The 17,537-nt window shown below is 37.4% G+C and overlaps 1 protein-coding gene and 1 long non-coding RNA gene across 11 annotated transcripts in view; one reads left to right on the plus strand and one right to left on the minus strand.

Annotated features, from left to right (window-relative positions):
* TTC14 (tetratricopeptide repeat domain 14) overlaps positions 1-10,913 on the minus strand; it is a 36,487-nt gene extending 25,574 nt beyond the window's left edge. For 7 of the 10 annotated variants that reach the window (XM_021934635.2, XM_021934636.1, XM_031663550.1 and 4 more), the window contains exons 1-12: positions 10,626-10,913; positions 10,032-10,156; positions 9,721-9,920; positions 8,763-8,847; positions 8,467-8,596; positions 7,986-8,141; positions 7,171-7,242; positions 6,621-6,740; positions 6,390-6,512; positions 5,223-5,340; positions 4,182-4,291; positions 2,997-3,373 (exon numbers count right to left, since the gene is read on the minus strand). In XM_021934635.2, coding sequence (XP_021790327.1) covers positions 2,997-3,373; positions 4,182-4,291; positions 5,223-5,340; positions 6,390-6,512; positions 6,621-6,740; positions 7,171-7,242; positions 7,986-8,141; positions 8,467-8,596; positions 8,763-8,847; positions 9,721-9,920; positions 10,032-10,156; positions 10,626-10,786 — 1,777 coding nt within the window. In that variant the 5' untranslated portion in view covers positions 10,787-10,913. Of the gene's footprint in view, positions 1-2,037; positions 3,374-4,181; positions 4,292-5,222; positions 5,341-6,389; positions 6,513-6,620; positions 6,741-7,170; positions 7,243-7,985; positions 8,142-8,466; positions 8,597-8,762; positions 8,848-9,720; positions 9,921-10,031; positions 10,157-10,625 lie in introns of those variants that run through there. The other 3 variants (XM_021934638.1, XM_009201311.1, XM_017955666.2) reach the window with 3 other exon arrangements.
* Positions 10,914-11,049: 136 nt separating this feature from the next.
* Positions 11,050-17,537, plus strand: part of LOC116273795 — an 83,659-nt gene continuing 77,171 nt past the window's right edge. The window contains exon 1 of the long non-coding RNA XR_004182212.1: positions 11,050-11,409. This is a non-coding gene — a long non-coding RNA (uncharacterized LOC116273795). The remainder of the gene's footprint in view (positions 11,410-17,537) is intronic.

A 17,537-nucleotide genomic window follows, 5' to 3' on the forward strand; every position in this document is an offset into this window, starting at 1 on the left:
TTAACTTGCATTTCTCTAATTAGTGATGCTGAGCATTATTTTATATGCTTCTTGGCCATTTTTATGTCTTCTTTTGAAAAATATCTATTCATGTTTTCTGCTCACTTTTGGATAGGGTTTTTTGGTTGTTGAATTCCTTGTAAATTCTGGATGAGTCCCCTGCCTGATGCATAGTTTGCGTATTTTGTCCCATTCTGCAGGTTGTCTGTTCACTTGTGTTCTTTTGCTGTGCAAGAACTTCGTAGGTTACTTAAGTCCCATTTTGTTTTTGTTGTGTTTAAGAAACCAGTCTGGCTGTCACCCAAGCTGGAGTGCAGTGGCACAATCAGAGCTCACTGCAGCCTTGAACTCCTGGGCTCAAGCGATCCTCCCGCATAGCTGGGACTATAGGCATGCACCACCACACCCAACTTATTTGTAAATTTTTTGTAGAGATGGAGTCATGCTGCGTTGCCCAGGCCAGTCTCAAACTTCTAGCCTCCAGCAGTCCTCCTCCCTCAGCCTCAAGTGCTGGGATTACAGGCATGAGTCACTGTACTCAGCCCCTCTTGCTTGCACTTTTGAGGTCTGAATCATGAATGTGCCTATACCAATGTTGGTAGGTTGGCAGGGGGTGAGGGATGAGAAATTATGAAATGGGTTTACAATGTACATCATTTGGGTGATGGTTACACTAGAAACCTAGACTTCACCACTATACGATATATCCATGTAACAAAAATGTACTTGTACCCCTTAAATTTATATGAATTAAGGAAAAAAAATGTTTTTAAATGTTGTGTTTAAAATTTTAGGCTGTACTAGGGATTCCAAAATGTCAAAGGCTATGCCAAGAGGTAGTTTTCACTCATTATAAACACCACAATGTAGGACACTATGTAAAGATGATACTGGAGCTATTAATACATAGAATTAAGGACTCATTTAAGACGAATTTCTTAAAGAATCTTCTTCTTGGTGCAAAGACTAATGCTTTGAGTGACTAGCCGATTTCTACCACCATTATCTATTGCTCTTGAGCAGGGTTTCTTTTCACTGTTCCATTTGCAAAACAAATTTCAGATTTCTCACTAGGCTCTCATCACTGGAGTTTGGTAGACACAAATAATACACACTCAGTACTTAAGGCCTAGACATTTTACTGTTGGCAAGAACTGCAAGACAGAACAAGGAATAAGTCTCTTCTTCCTCTATTATTCTCCCTCACTTAGACCTCTGCAGATACCCAGCTACCCATCCACTTATCTAGTGTCACTGTGACAGTATCTAAAGCTCATTATAATTTACAGCCTTGAGAATCTTAAACTGCAAAGACTCCAATGACATCATAAACCCAGTACTTATGATTCCTATCTCTATCTCCCAAAGAATATACTACCCTATTTTCACAATTTCGGGAGGATCTTTATAATCCAAGTCTCTTTGTTCGTCAGCTGTAGCTGCTGGAATTTATTCTGAGTAAAACCAGGCTCTAGTTTGTCTATTTATTTATTCAGACTCTGAGAAAGGGGTCATCAGAGAAGCATCAAGGCACAGGAGGCGGTAAGGAGAAATGCAGGTCAGATTTAAAAACATGCCTAATGCCCTCTGGACTGAACATCTGCAATATGAGGACAGTTTCCCAATTTTCTTTCACTACAAAAAAGCCAGATTTACAATGTGCTTGTCTGCTACTGCTATGTTTTTGCTAAAAGGATTCTTTTTCTTTTCTGATTTACCCTTGCGTGGAATACAGGCCTTAAGGGCCTTGCAAATATTTAAAGTTAAAAAGCGTTTTATGGCTATGCTAGCAATGAGGTAAAAAATAATAATGGAGAAATAAGCAAAATGGGCTTCTATTCAACTTTTATGATCTTATTCCTAAGGCACTTATGCTGGGTGGAAGCCAATGACTGTTCACAAACCACTTTTAATCAAATCAGGCTTTAGAGGAAAATTAAGACATATAATCTACCATTTAAAAATTAAAAAAAAATTGGGCAAAAAATGTAATATTTAAACTGATAAATATAAAAGTGTTCAAGAAACATTCGAACATATAATCTTTCAAAAGCTGACGATTTTTAATTTAACAGAAAAATCAATTTTTATAAAAATGATCCAAGTGTTCAATGCACAAATTTTTCTCTCAAACAGCAGGATAAGATGGACCCAGGAATTCTCATATACCGTAATTGAATGAAGAAACAGTACTTTCAGAGAATTATCTTTAAGTGAAGAAATTCAAATTGTCAGAGTAATATACTGTACATAAACATATACATAAAAACTCTAAAAACCAGGCTGTGACAAGGGACCTACAACTGAAACAAAATTTGAGAAAACCTTAAAAGCATTTGTTTCCTGTAATCTCTACAAATAATTTTAGGAGCAGAGATTTCTGCACTGAACTGTTATGACTAAAACACCCAAAAACTTAATGGCATTTTGTGTAATGGTGCTGATATCCTTGGTGTATTAATTTTTTGACTTATTTCCTTTTTCTTTTTCAAATTCAGCTATCTGATTAAATATATTCAGTAAATTCTGAGGTAAATTTTTTTTAACACTGCTTTCTGAGTGTTCTTTGCTACTTAGTGCATCTTCTTCTGGAACCTCTGTTTTGACATCCTCCCCATAATTGTCCTCTCTTTCATATTCTCCTTGATTTGTATTTAATCGGTATCTTTGCTCATGTCTACTGAAATCACGTGATCCAGAGTGAGTATATTTTTTGTATTTCTCAACTGACTTCCACGAGTAGTCTGAGCTTGCTGGCGAGGTAGAATGCCTCACAGAACCTGGTTCCCACCTTCTATAGTGCTCTTTTCTTCCCTCTATATCCTTTTCAAATCTCCTATAACCATAAATCTTGTCCTCTGAATTCCTACAGAAGGAATCTGAGGAATTTCTTCTACTAGAAAAATGTCTTTCTGATTTATATGGCTTTTCTGTTTTGCTACTACCTGCTTGGGTTCTATAGCTATTACAAAAATCTCTTGGATCTTCAGACCTACCTCCAAAATCATCCGGTATTTCAAGTGAAGATGAAGAGAGAGGGCATCTATCTTTCTCTTTTATCTGTGTCTTTTCATACTGTAACCTATCCTGCTTCCCCAGTAGTTTCTCCACTTCTTGTTTATGGTTAAGAAAAGACGCTGAAGTATTAGCTGGAACTGGGTAGCACTCATCTTTCCTATTCTGATCTATCTGACTTGAGGATGCCCTAGATGAATGCCTTCTGGAACTGCGAGAAGACTCTGAACGGTTCCTCTTATGTTTCTTATGCCTTTTGTGACCAGAAGAGGAAGAGGATGATGATGAAGACACTGATTCATCAGCAGAAGAAACACTTGAAGAGGAAGAAGTTGATTTTCTTCTTTTCTTCTTTAGCCTAAAAAAAACAGTTAACCTGTCATATATGTACAAAAATGTTTCTAAATTATTCATAAAGATGTGGGCCCGATTTGTTTCCTTTCAAGATTTTATAAAAGCTGTGGTTCAGATAAATGATACAATAATCTCGGCTATTACAAGATCTGATTTTACTATTAAGCACTTTTGGGGGAAAAATGCTTGCAGACAGGTATCATTGTAAGCAAATCCATTATTCCTGAAAGACAGACTTTTTCAACACTACCTTAAAAACTTAAGACTACTGAACACATAAAGGAGAACTCAAGTTTTTTATTTGGCTACCTCTAGTTCATGGTTTCTTCACCTGATTACTGGTATATTCAGCCAAATAATTCTTTGTTGGGGGTAGGGGTGGGAGCTGACTTGTGCATTACAGAAAGTTTAATAGCATCCCTGACCATTATACACTAGATGCAGTAGCACCCTCAGTTATGGCAATCAAAAACGTCTCCAGATCTTGTCAAATGTCCCCGGGGGAATAAATCCCCCCTAGTTCAGAACCACTGCTCTAGTTCTAAAACATTTCTTCCGAAAATATAATTAAAGTAACTTATTCTATATTTTAATTCTAAGATACATTTTTTTGGTAGAATTCTAGCCTCAAATTCCACTTCATCTCTTTAATAGGAAAACACATGGAACACATACTTGCTAAAGATTCTTAACAGTCATTGATTATCACTTGAAATACTTCTATATTTTTATTTACTTTACCTCCAGTATGGCACTTTGGGTTCAATTCAGTAGTTGCCTTAAGTTTAAAAATACTGAATATTATAGTTTACCTCTTCTCTTCTTTTAAGAGCTTACGCAACTTTTCTGCACTTGTTTCTATTTTCTTTGTTTTCTGCTTTTCTTCCTTTTCAGCTTGTTTTTCTCTTAATTCCAAAGATTTCTTTTAGAACCCAGATATCGAAAAAAACCACACGTTAAAAATAGCAGCATATATAAAACCCAGTATTCAAAAGACCACCCCCAGCCAGAAACCCAATTTAGTAAAACCAAATCACCATAGAGCCAGCATTAAACAGTATTTTTTTAACATAAAAAAATTAGTCATACAGATGTTTGGCATTAGTCATTGAAATGGCCAGGACAGCATTGAGGACCATATTGCAGTTGGTATCCCATAAAAAAAGGGGAAGCCATTGCAGTGGTACCCATGACCCAGAGTACAAGAAAGGTTAAAAAAAAAAAAGTACATAAAAATTATTTTTAAAAATTGAAAAATTTAAACAGGACACATTTTACAAATAAAATTCAAATAAAGACATTCCATTAAGGTGAATTGAAGGAGGAATCACCATGTTCAAATACAAACCATTTAAAAAAATAGCACAGCCCAGTTGGATGCATGATTACATAGGAAATCATTTTCCAGTTTGTGGATGGGGATGAGCAGCACCAGATGTCACAGACACAGCAGCAATGGTCCAATTCAGAAGAAAATGCATGAGAAAACATCATCATCAGTATTACAGGAAAAGACAATTTAAAATATGTCTCATAAAGGTTTTTATAATTAACTCAATTATAGTAGCAACAATGGTAATTTAAAAACCACCAGGTAAGCTCACTACACATTTCTCAAAACAACATACCAAATTTAGGTAATAGTTTTCTCATAGCTATTTTTACTTTCAATTACGGACAAATACAGAGGCACTACGAAGCAATGTCAAACCCAATTAGGAAGAACCGTACCTAAAAAGAAACTTTTCATAATGCCTTACTTGAGTAATCTAGAAGTTTCCCTTAGAAGAAAATTAAGTTTGGGCATTATTTCAAATATCACTAAATTTTTCTAAGAGGAAATAAGGAATCACCTGCATATATTTATGAAGTTTCTGCAAAGCATCCTCTGCATCTTTAAAAGTCTCATCCAAAGCCAAAGCTTTCTTATAGTAACTTTCAGCATTTAAAAACTTTTCTTCTTCTTCTAACCTAAATTTAAAAGAAAGATTTAGCTTTTTTGTAAAAACAACAAAACTATCCAAATATGCATACAGGTCAGAGGCTCATAAGAGAGAGCTTACTAGGGAAAAGCCACATTTAGTAAATTATTTTCCAAAATAAAATACCAAAATAATATGCTTTTTACTGTAATTTATTTCAAAGACCACATAAACAGAAATCCATTACTAGTAACTAATATCCAATATTGGCACATTTTGGCAGTAATACATGAAAACCCATGATAAATAGGTGTCCACAAATTTAGTATAATCTTGAACTGTAGCACGTAATTATAGCAGCAGGCTCCTTTTCCCTAGCAGTTTATGAAAAATTATCTATAGAAAATTTTGGAAATCTTTGGAAATACCAACATACACATATATCACAACGAGCCTGTAAATAGCATAATCATTAAATGAAACTCACAAGTGTGGGGTGTGAAACACCAGAATGAGAAAGTTTAGACACAGAGCAGTCAAAGGACGTTGCAAAGTGCTTTTGATTCTTAGAAGGAAAAAGAAATTACTGTAAAACAAATACAAGGGGATCACTTTTGTGTCAGTAGACTGGATATGGGAAACAAAGGACAAGTCAAAGATGAGCAATATCTCTGGCTTAAGTAACTGCAAGGTATTGCTATTCACTCAGCTAAAAGACACCAATACAAGGCTATAAGACAACCACATACAAATAGGTACTAGTTTTCTACCTAGTAAGAATGTAAAAAGTTGCTCCAATCATTAAATAGAAGTTCCTATGAATTATCAACGAATATTGCAAAATTTAACTAACTTGGAATTTGTGATCACAAACAGGAATGACTATACAAATAGTACAGCCATTAAACCAAAAAATCTGAGTATATTATCCAGGGAAGGAGTATTTGCCTAATCTCTTGTACTTTTCCATTTATTTATTGAAACCAAGAGTGTTCTCAATTAAGTGCTTAAGAAACTATTTCCTTATGTTAAGTTCAAAATTTTTTAGTAGTTGGTTGAACATAAGACCTCTACTATTAAACAAAATCTGACACTTACTGTCCTCCTCTCTCTACAAGTGTCTGGCAGAGGTATTTTCTTGCATTTCTGTGAGTTGGACAGTTTTCTAATGCAAGCTCAAAATCTTCTATTGCTTTGTTCAAACTTCCTTTTGTCGCATATCTAGAGACATGAAACAAAATTAGAGGGCTGTATCTCACAAGCTCTTCATAAATCTTGTTTGCATTTACCTGGTAAACATTCCTTAAAATCCAAGTATGATTCACTTACAGTGCTCCACGAGCTACCAAAGCTTCCACGTTTTGTTTGTCTATTTCCAAAGCTTTATTGTATTCATTCATAGCATCCACATGGCGTCCAACTTTAAAATAATCAACTCCAATCTTCACACTAAGACAGACATTTGTAAAGCATCACAAACACTTCAAACACTATCTAAATAAAATGTTAGCGTGACTAAGTTTTAAAAGCAAATGTCATCAAACTTGGCAAATATTTATTTTTCAGAATACTCACAATATACCTAAGGAGCATTCTTCTGCCTTTGGACATTTTCACAATAAATATTGGTGAAACCCAGATATCAATATACTAATTCCTTTTGAGAAAACAGAAACGCTGAATAAAACTTATCTGTTAAGTGTAAAACCTGGTAAGTATAAAATGTAAGACTACTTACATCTATAAAAGGAAAGCTCATGTCAAAAAGGCATCACTTTAATTCATCTCAAATTTGTCTTATTGATGACATAAGCATGCTTGCTTTGCCCTAAGCTTTTAGACTAGATATAATGCAACTGTTGAAAGACAGTCTTCATACCATTTTAAAGCCCAAGACGCAGATTGTTTTTTTCTCAATGCAGAAGCAAAATCATCTTCAGAGAAATTTTTGCTATTAAAGAAAATAAAAATTAAAAAGTTAAACCACAAATATTTTTTAAGTAACTATACTTAATTCTGCTTGACAGGCACTCAACACTGAAAGTATGAATCCCAAGCAAGAAATTTGCATTCTATTTACATACCAAAATCTTTGAACTTTCGAAATGATTATTATTGTTAAACAGTATTTTTCTTGGCTGGGTGCAGTGGCTCATGCCTGTAATCCCAGCACTCTGGGAGGCCGAAGCGGGCAGATCATGAGGTCAGGAGATTGAGACCATCCTGGCTAACACGGTGAAACCCTGTCTCTACTAAAAATTAAAAAAAAAAATTAGCCAGGCATGGTGGCGGGCACCTGTAGTCCCAGCTACTCAGGAGGCTGAGGCAGGAGAATGGCGTGAACCCGGGAGGCAGAGCTTGCAGTGAGCCAAGATTGCACCACTGCACTCCAGCTTGGGTGACAAAGCGAGACTCTGTCTCACAAAACAAAAAAAACAGTATTTTTCTTTAGCATACACATAAAATTCTTATAAAAAGTTTCTGCATCCTTCTCTACTTGTTTACATGGTATACATCTTAATCACTGATAAGACAGTCCAGTCCAGAAGATGGGATCACCTGGTTCATTCAACCTTTGGCATATGCCTGCTACTAGGTGGCTTAGGACGGTCAAATATGTCCTTCAGCTATGCAGCTTCTGAGCTTACCACCACTCCCCTCACCACCTAAGAGAATAATACTGATTTACTATACCTTTGTAGGCCTCTCATTAAAGATGGTGGATTAGATTCATCTATTCCTAGTTTTTCTAGAAGGAATTCAACTACTCCTGGATTAACAAATCCTAAGGAACTCTGCATGATATTTTCATAGGACTCCAAAGAATTGCTATTTAGTTCAACACTTCTCCTTAAAAAAAGAAAATACAAACACAAAAATTGTAAAATGACTAATCTGACACTCCATTTCAGACAAATAGTAAAGAATGAAGAAATAGTATCATTTGAGGTTTAAATATTAATACCATTTTTTGCATAAGATGGTGTGGCAATATTATGATATGGTTACCTTTTCCCAAGTCTGAAGTAGTTTAACTGTTATAAAAATAACATGAACACATTTTGCAATAAGAGAAATTAAAATTCCCCTTTGTTGTCAAAAGTTTCACAAAATTTGGTATTCCTCAATGCAACAGACTTTCGTAATGAACTGTTGTTGAAATAATATAAATTACCTGTAGTACAAAGGAAGCTCTTCAGAGCTAATTACACCTAATTTAATACCAGATAGGTGTGGTGGAAGAGAAGAGCTATATAGAGATACTGCCAGCTTTTCGTGGTATCTGTCAATATCCTTGATTCCAGCTTAAGAAAAAAAAAGAGAACTAAGCTTATTAGTAAGAAAACGTAAACTAACATAAAAAATATAAACTTTCCCAAACACTACCCACTTAGACTGTATTTTTTAAAATTAATAAAAACAAAAATTCAACAATCATTACTTTTTTATTAGTATGATGAAACTAATCACCTCGGATGATGTCACCAGTTTGGTAATATGATAAAGGATCCCCATGGTTACTGTGAGACGGCACATCTCTTAAGGGACAAAGAGCCTGTAATGAGAAGTATTTTAAAACACTAGACATTTCAAGCTTTGGTAAGAACAGTGTCTTCTTTTATCTTCACTATTTGGTATGAAACAGCTAGTAGATGAACAACCTAAAGTAAAAATTTAAATAACGATTTAGTTAAAAGTAATTTTTGTGTCCAAACACAGTAAAATATGTTTGCTGGTTCGGTTAAAAAACTAAAATCTCATGAAACTTTCCATTAGTTTAGGAACCAAATATGATGGCTTATGACAGTATACTACACGCATCAAAAGCAAACTAAAATTTGTCTAAAAGGTATAAGGATTCCAGTGAAAATGAAATGTGAATTCTCCAAAGTTTTTGTCTGTTATCCAGTCTGTAATACCTTCTGCTTTTCTTCCTTTTTATCCGCCTGGATAGATGGCAAATACCCAATCTTTTATCATGACACATTAGTTCAAATTCAGGACTATCCATCTTGGGCAAAGTATTATTGTAAATATATAAATGACAGACATTTCTAAATTATCCACATGAAAATATACAATGCCAAATATTAACTAATTAAGAATACATATGTTCAACTACAAGAAATAAGTCTGAATACCAATCAACCTCACTATGTCCACTGATACCTCTTTGAGCACTTAAAAAAGGACACTGTGCCTGCCAACCAGAGTTTAAATCTAAAAAATCCCCAAAACCAGAATTGGAGGGACAAACTGGGTAAGTAACTTTCACTAATTTTTGTTAACGATTTTTCTCCAATTAACATTTAATTTCCAAAAGTATCTTGGCAGGTATACTTGAGCACAACTACATGCAAAGATATAATTCTTGCATTGAGGTGAATTAACAAAAACAGAAGCAATCCAAATAACAAAAATAACTTACTGTGATTTCTAAGTGGGCTATATCTCTCATGATACCACTTCCTAAACAGATCAACACCATGAAAAAACCGAATTCCCGAATAGAACTAATTCTTCCAATCACTATATCACCACGCTCAATATCTCGGAAAAACAGCTCTCTTCGATCCATACTAGGTATCTCCATGAATTGCTCTAAAGGTGGCATGACTGCATAATGATCTTAAAAAAAAAAAAAATTAACAAAATCACTAACGATAGTTTTGAGTTCCGTTTCACCTGAAGTACTGTTAAACAGAACGGCAATCTTAAAGGTTTTAAGGCTAAACTCACCTTCACTATCTTCATTAATTTCAGAAGTTGCAGGTGCATCTGATTTCCAGGAAAGTGCAAAAAGAAGATCTGCTTTTTTGGAGATGAATTTCTGTATCTCGATGTTGTCAACTCTCTTCTCTTTTCTTAAAAAGAAAAAAAAAATACGAAAATTGGTTTATCTGCAAAGCCTTTTTACAAACTCTAACCTTCTGCTTACGGCTTTCATCGGCCATTCCTCTCCATCCCAAGCTCCAGATCATACAATCTCAGAGAAAAAGTTTTAACTAGGCATTCCCTCATTAACTAACCTGGAGGTGGAGAACGGGGAAACTTAAAAAATGACGCCTCCAACCCAGATACGAAAGCTCAAGGGATTTTAGCTAAGGAATCTGCGCCTCTAGCAAGCAGTGCCATAGAAAAAGTTCACCCCGCAAACCGCATTGCACACCTCAAGAGCGCCCTCCCTCCACCCAGCCCAAGGCACCAGCGCGCGATCCTCCTGTGCTCACGGCCGCGGCTCCACTTCCTCTAGACGCAGACTCGGGGCTGCGGTAGTGGCTGCCAGAGCTGCGTCCCCTCTCCCGTGACGCAGTGGCACCAACGTCGCATTACCTGCCCTGCAACGGCTGCTGGGGCGGCGGGCCCCGGGTTGGCTCGGCGGCCGACCCCAGGAGGCTTCGGAAGTGTGGATTATCCTGCTGTTCGCTCCGGAGTAGAGAGAGCAAAGAAGACCCATGGCAATTTAGCGACTGCCGCAGAAGGTCCCGGTCCATGGCTAGAGACTGCAGGGCCCGGAGGCTGACGGGCTGATGGTCCCCGGTTCCGTGTCCTCTACTTGAGCCGGGTGGTACGGGAAGCAGAAGAAACCGTCTAGAGGCTGCCGGAAGTACACAGAGAGCACAACCAGTTACACCCGGAAGTGTTCTGGGGCCGCCCCCACGGCGGCGGCGCGGAGCTCAGCCTCGGTCTCGCGAAACCGAGCGAGACTACGGAAGGCCGAAGGATTGGGCTCAGCATTGCTTGGGCTAAAGTCTGAATAGGGCTTCCAGGAAGTGATGTATGTGAGAAGTTTCATTTTTCAAATGTACGTGGAGTCGCTATTGCGTCGAAATAGCTCGAGCGCTAACCTAGGGTAAACAATAATTCCTTTTCGTATTCATCAAGGTGCTTCTAAGTGCCAATACCAGGGTAAGAACCCCAAATGAGTCGCACAAGCTTCTTCCCTCGAAGTACTCTGCGTAAATCAATACCTATGTCTCTGACGTAACCGCATTCAGCCGGCTGCTCCGGGAACGTTTCCAGGTCTTTTAACGTGCAGAAGGAAGGAAGGACACGGACATTTGTTAAGCACCTGGAGTGGTATTCTCCATCCATACCCCATGTACTGTTAGTGATTGTGAGTTCTAAAACTAGGATGGCTTTAATGTCTCGACATGTGCATATGCCATTCAAGTGTTACAGTAACTGTAATGTATACATTCATTTCTTATTTAGTTTATCTCAATGGTTGCTCAAAATTTAGTGTCTATAGGACTTACTGTATAGTGATGTGTACGCAAAAGTCAATATACTGTACTTATGGACAATTGAAGTGATTTTCAAAGGGAATTTCAACTTAGGTCCTCCATCCCCTTGCTTATTGACTTGAGAACCCAACCACTACGATAGCTATTGTACTTTTTCATTTTAGAAGACGAGGAAACATGCTCAGAGAGTCTCAGTAAATTGCTCAATGTCACACAGATAGTAAGAGGCTAGAGTTAGGGTTCCAAATGAAGTATTAATTGATCTTCTCAGGCAGAGTTGCTGGATTGAGTACTTTATCATATAGAAGGCCTCAACCCTAATTTTGAGATCATGTAGCTTCATTTTATTCCAGTAAAAAAATTTGTACCATTTAAATATGTGCAGTGCAAATAGTTCAGTATAGTCCTCTTGAGCAGAAACAAACGGTGGCAGTTAGTCTCCTCGCTTCCCACCATGTGTCTTTTAGGAAATCAACTTGCCCTTCACTGTGTTACCACTTTTGTATAGGAAATCTAGTCCAGAACATAATCGATAGTGACACACTGTTTTGTGGAAAACCTAGGCAAATAGGTAAACAGTTTATTGAAATTTGAGAAAATGCAACAAACAAGAATGCAACTGTAAAAGATAAATTTGGGCTGGGCGCGGTGGCTCACACCTGTAATCCCAGCACTTTGGGAGGCCGAGGGCAGATCACTTGAGGTCAGGAGTTCAGAGACCAACCTGGCCACCCTGGCGAAACCCCATCTCTACTAAAAATACAACAATTAGCCGGGCGTGCTGGCTTATGCTTGTAGTCCCAGCTACTCGGGAGGTGGAGGCACGAGAATCGCTTGAACCCGGCGGTCAGAGGTTGTAATGAACTGAGATCGTATCACTGCAGTCCAGCCTGGGTGCCGGAGGGAGACTCTTATCTCAAAAAAAATAAATAAATAAATTTCAAGCTTCTATAGGCATATCAACTTTAATAAATGGTACAGACTGGTTTTAAGCCATAACTCTAGAGAATGGTTGTTTTTAGGAAAGAGTGCTGTCACTGAAAAGGAAAGCTGACCACTAAAAATGATTATAGACAGCTTGGTAAATACGTGATTTGTGTTAGAGTCAATCTGTGATCGAGGACCTCATTTTTTGGAGGGACTAAGAAACCAGTGTCTGAGAACCGGATGCCAAACAGTGTTACTTAGCCTGGGAATGTCACCTTCTGAGGCCATTCTTTAGTAGCACATGGTTTTATCACTATGGGATCTGTCTATACTTCTTCCTAATTCCAAGACTAGGATAACCCTCCCCCACCTCATATCTTGAACACCTAAAATGGCCATGAACATAGAAAGCAGCTCCTTTTAGGGGGTACGCAGCATTTATCTGGGGTGATATTTTTCGTATAGTAGTGACAGAAGAAACGAACTTTAAGCAAATGTGCTCAAAACTCAGGGTGGGATTTTCTGTCTTTGGTTAGTTCTTTATGTGAAAGTAGCCCCATTAGTTGGGTGCCAAAGGCAGTCTTATTCTTTACTTCCGGAATATCACTCCCATCGCAGAGGATAAAGCCTTTTACAGTTACAGGTGTATTTGAATTTTCTTTTGAGACAGACACCCCTTTGACTTAGAAGGGGACAGAGCACTGGATCTTTGACATAGGACTGGAGGGGGTGAGGAAAGGAAATGGGACTAGCTTTGCTTCTCATTTTAGAAAAACCAGTCCCACATATGGGCCTTCTCAAGTGGGTGAGGAAGAAAATACTGTTTTTCTTTTTTACTTCTTGCTTTACCTTAAAAAATATCTTTTTCGAGAAATGTTTCCAGATTAAGCAATATGAATAACTAAATGAATATGTTGAGGAGAGGGACAGGGGAAAGTGTGGGATGGGGTTGGGGGAAGAAGACAGGACATTTAAAGCAGTCAGATCTTTGATGTCTGGTTCCTTTGCCTATTTTTATTGTAAGTGTTAAATTCCATTTCTAAATAAACACATAGGTACATTCTTTAATAAACACTCTAGACCCTAGAGATATAAAGGTGAAGAAAACAATTCTGGTTCTTGAGTGGTTCACAGTCCAACACAGGATTAGACATAAGAAGAAACACATAATGGCACAGTGGTAAGTGCTATTGTGGACGCCTACTAGGGTGTCTGCATAGATCCCTCTTTTCTGTGAAATGAGGTAGTGGGAGTTGCTGGGGGTAAGAAGAGAGAGGGGGAGGCAACTATGTGCAGTCCAGGCACAGAGGGCAATATAATTAAAGAAGTAGAGGTGTGAAGAAGCAAGATGCATTCTGGAGACAGCAAGTGTGAAATGGAGGTAGGTAGGGATATTTTAATTATAGACATTTGGTTATGTAAGTGTGTCATTTCAGGTAGGCTATAGATTGGTGGGAAGAAACCCCTGGTGCCTCTCTGTGCGTACAACACACACACATACACCCCCACACACAGAGTAAATTCCTGATTTCTTTAGCAAAGAACACAGAAACTTAGGGGAAGCAAGGTAGCCACATAAAGAAGTGGGAGAAGCAGCATATCTCATTTTAGCTTTTCTTGGATCTCCCAAGTTTCCACAAATAACTTGTGCAGCTAGTGACATCATCTGCAAAAGATAAAGTCTTTTTTTTTTTTTTTTTTTTTTTTTTTACATCTCAGAAACTTTTATAACCAATTGTTAAGGATACACAAATAATCCATGACTTTATGAGAAATATTTGTAGATAGATTGTTTCTGGTTCTTGATCCTGACGCCAACAGTTTCAACAAGGCCTCACCTTTAGCTGTGGTTAAGGTTGGAGTGTGTGTCTGTCAGGGATGGTGGGTACCAAATAAGGTCCTAGAAGTCTATTACGATACTTCTAACTTTAATTTTTCAGTATCTTTTAAAGGCTGTCTTCTTTTTAGAAAAAAATGGACTTTATTTTTTAGAGCAATTTTGGGTTAAAAGCAAAAGTGAGGAGAAAGTAAAAAGTTTCCCATGTATCCCCTGCCCCCACACATGCGTAGCCTCCCTCATTATCAACATCCCCCACCTGAGTGGTACATTTGTTAAACTGATGAACCTACACTGACACCTCTTTATCATCCAAAGTCCATAGTTTATCTTAGGTTTCATTCTTGATGTCATACATTCTGTGGATTTGGGCAAATGTGTAATGACATATATACCATTATGATGTATTATAAAGTGGTTTTGCCACCCTAAAAATCCCCTGTGCTCTGTTTTTCTTTTTCTTCTTGGAACCCCTGACAACCACTGATTTTTTTTTACTGTGTCCGTATTTTTGCCTTTTCCAGAATGTTATATGTTTGAGATCATATAGTATATAGCCTTTTCAGACTGGTTTCTTGGTAATATGCATTTCAGTTTCCTCCATGTCTTTTCATGGCTTGATAGCTCATTTATCTTTAGTGCTGAATAGTATTCAATTTGCTGGATTTATAAAACAATTTATCCATTGTCCTATTGAAGGACATACTGGTTTCTTCCAAGTTTTGGCAATTATGAACAAAGCTGCTATAAACATACATGTGCATGTTGTTGGTGAACATAAGTTTTCAACTCTTTTGCATAAATAGCAAGGAGTACAGTTTCTGGGTTGTGTGGTAAGAGTATGTTCAATTTTGTGAGAAAGCACCAAACTGTCTTCCAAAGTGGCTGTACCGTTTTATATTCCCATCAGCAATTAATAAGAGTTCCTGTTGCTCCACATCATCACTGGTGTTTGATGTCAGGATGCTGAAATTTGGCCATTCTAATAGATGTGTAGTGGTATCTCATTGTTATTTCCATTTGCATTCCCCTGATGATATATGATGTGGAACATCTTTTTATATGCTTATTTGCCATCTGTATATCTTCTTTGGTGTGGTGTCTGTTAAGGTCTTTGGCCCATTTTTTAATTGGGTTGTATGTTTTCTTATTGTTGAGTTGTAAGAGATTTTTTGTATGTGTGTGTGTATATATATATTTGAAAATATTTTCTCTTGGCCTGTGAATTGTCTTTATATTCTCCCAGTGGTATCTTTTGCAGAGTAGAAAGTTTTAATTTTAGTGAAATCCAGCTTATCAGTTTTTTTTTTCTTTTATGGATCATGACTTTGGTATTGTATCTAAAAAGTCATCACCAAATCCAAAGTCATCACCAAATCCAAAGTCATCTAGATTTTCTTCTATGTTATCTTCTAAGAGTTTTACAGTTTTGCATTTTACATTTAGATCTATAATCCATTTTGATTTAATTTTGTGAAGGATGTAAGACCTGTTTATAGATTCATTTTTTGCATAGGGATGTCCAGTTGTTCCAGCACTACTGGCTGAAAAGAGTATCTCTTTTCTCCATTGTAGTGCCTTTTTACTTTTGTTAAAGATCAGTTGACGGTACTTATGTATTATGTAGGTCTATTTCTGGGCTCTTTATTCCGTTCCATTGATCTATTTATTTATTCTTTTGCCAATACCATACTGTCTTAAGTACTATAGCTTTATAGTAAGTCTTGAAGTCAAGTGGTGCCAGTTCTCCAACTTTGTTCTTCTCCAATTACTCTCTTTATTTTCCTGAAAATAGTCCCTTTTTGTTGCTTAAGCAAGATGAGGAAATTTGTAGTTTGGAACCAAGGATGTTGACTAATACACTAAGAAACGACCAACTAGTAGCCTTTGCATTTTCTACTCTGCCATTTTAAAAATGAAGAAACAAATATGGAGAGGTTAATAAATGCTTTCATTTTTCAAAAACTAACTTTAGAATACATGTTGTCTAGCTGTGTTTCTAGTACTCTTTCTACCATACCATGCCATTTAGAAGGTCAGTGAAACCATGCTCTTTAAGGATGTAGCTTTAAAATATTGTATGGAACTTATTTTATTAAAAAAAATTATGACATAGGTCAGGTATCCCTTATCTGAACTGGTTGGGACCAGAATGTTTTGAATTTGAGATTTTACAATAATTGCATATATATAATGAGATACCTTGGGGACTCAAGTCTAAACAAAAAATTCGTTTATGTTTTATATGCACCTTATACCCATAACTTGAAGGTAATTTTATTTTCCCCTTGGGACGCTGAGTAAACATGGTGTCGTGTTCCTACATTTTGACTGGGATCTACCACATAAGGTCAGATGTGGAATTTTCCGCTTGTGGCATCATGTGAGTGCTCAAAAAGTTTCCAACTTTGGAGCATTTTGGATTTTGGATTTTTGGAGTAGGGATGCTCAACCTGTAGTTAATTTTATGTGTCATCTTCACGGGATCAGGGGATGTCCAGATAGTTGGTTAAAGACTGTTTTTGGGTGTGTCTGTGACAGTGTTTTTAGATGACATTAGCATTTGAATTGGTGGACTCAGTAATGTAGATTGTCCTCTGCAGTGTAGTTGGTCATCAGCATATCCATTGAGGGGCCAGGATCAGTGGCTCATCCTGTAATCCCAGCACTTCGGGAGGGCCAGGAGGGCAGATTGCTTGAACCCAGGAGTTTGAGACCAGCCTTGGCAACATGGCAAAACCCTGCCTCCACCAAAAATACAAAAATTAGCCAGGTGTCACATGCCTGTAGTTCCAGCTACCCAGGAGGCTGAGGTGGGAGGATCATCTGAGCCTGGGAAGTTGAGGCTGCACTGAACCTTTCCCAGCCTGGGCAACAGAGTGAGAGTGTCTCAAAAAAAAAAAAAAAAAAAAAATTCAGGGCCTGAATAGAACAAAAGGCAAAAGTAGGGAAAACTTGCCCCTTTTTGGCCTCACTGTTTGAGCTGGGACATCTCATTTCATCTTCTTTTGCCCTCAGAGTAGGATTTATATCATTGGTTCTCGTTGACCTTTGGACTCAGACTAAATTATGCCAGCAGTCTTCCTGGGTCTCCAGCTTGCAGATGACTGATCACAAGACTTCTCAGCCTCCATAATCCTCTATAATTGTATGAGCTAAGTCTTCATTGTGTGTGTGTGTGTGTGTGTGTGTGTGTGTATATATCTCCTGTTGTCTGTTTCTCTGGTGAACTCT

Source organism: Papio anubis, chromosome 2 (assembly GCF_008728515.1).
Source record: "Papio anubis isolate 15944 chromosome 2, Panubis1.0, whole genome shotgun sequence".
Lineage (NCBI taxonomy): Eukaryota > Metazoa > Chordata > Mammalia > Primates > Cercopithecidae > Papio > Papio anubis.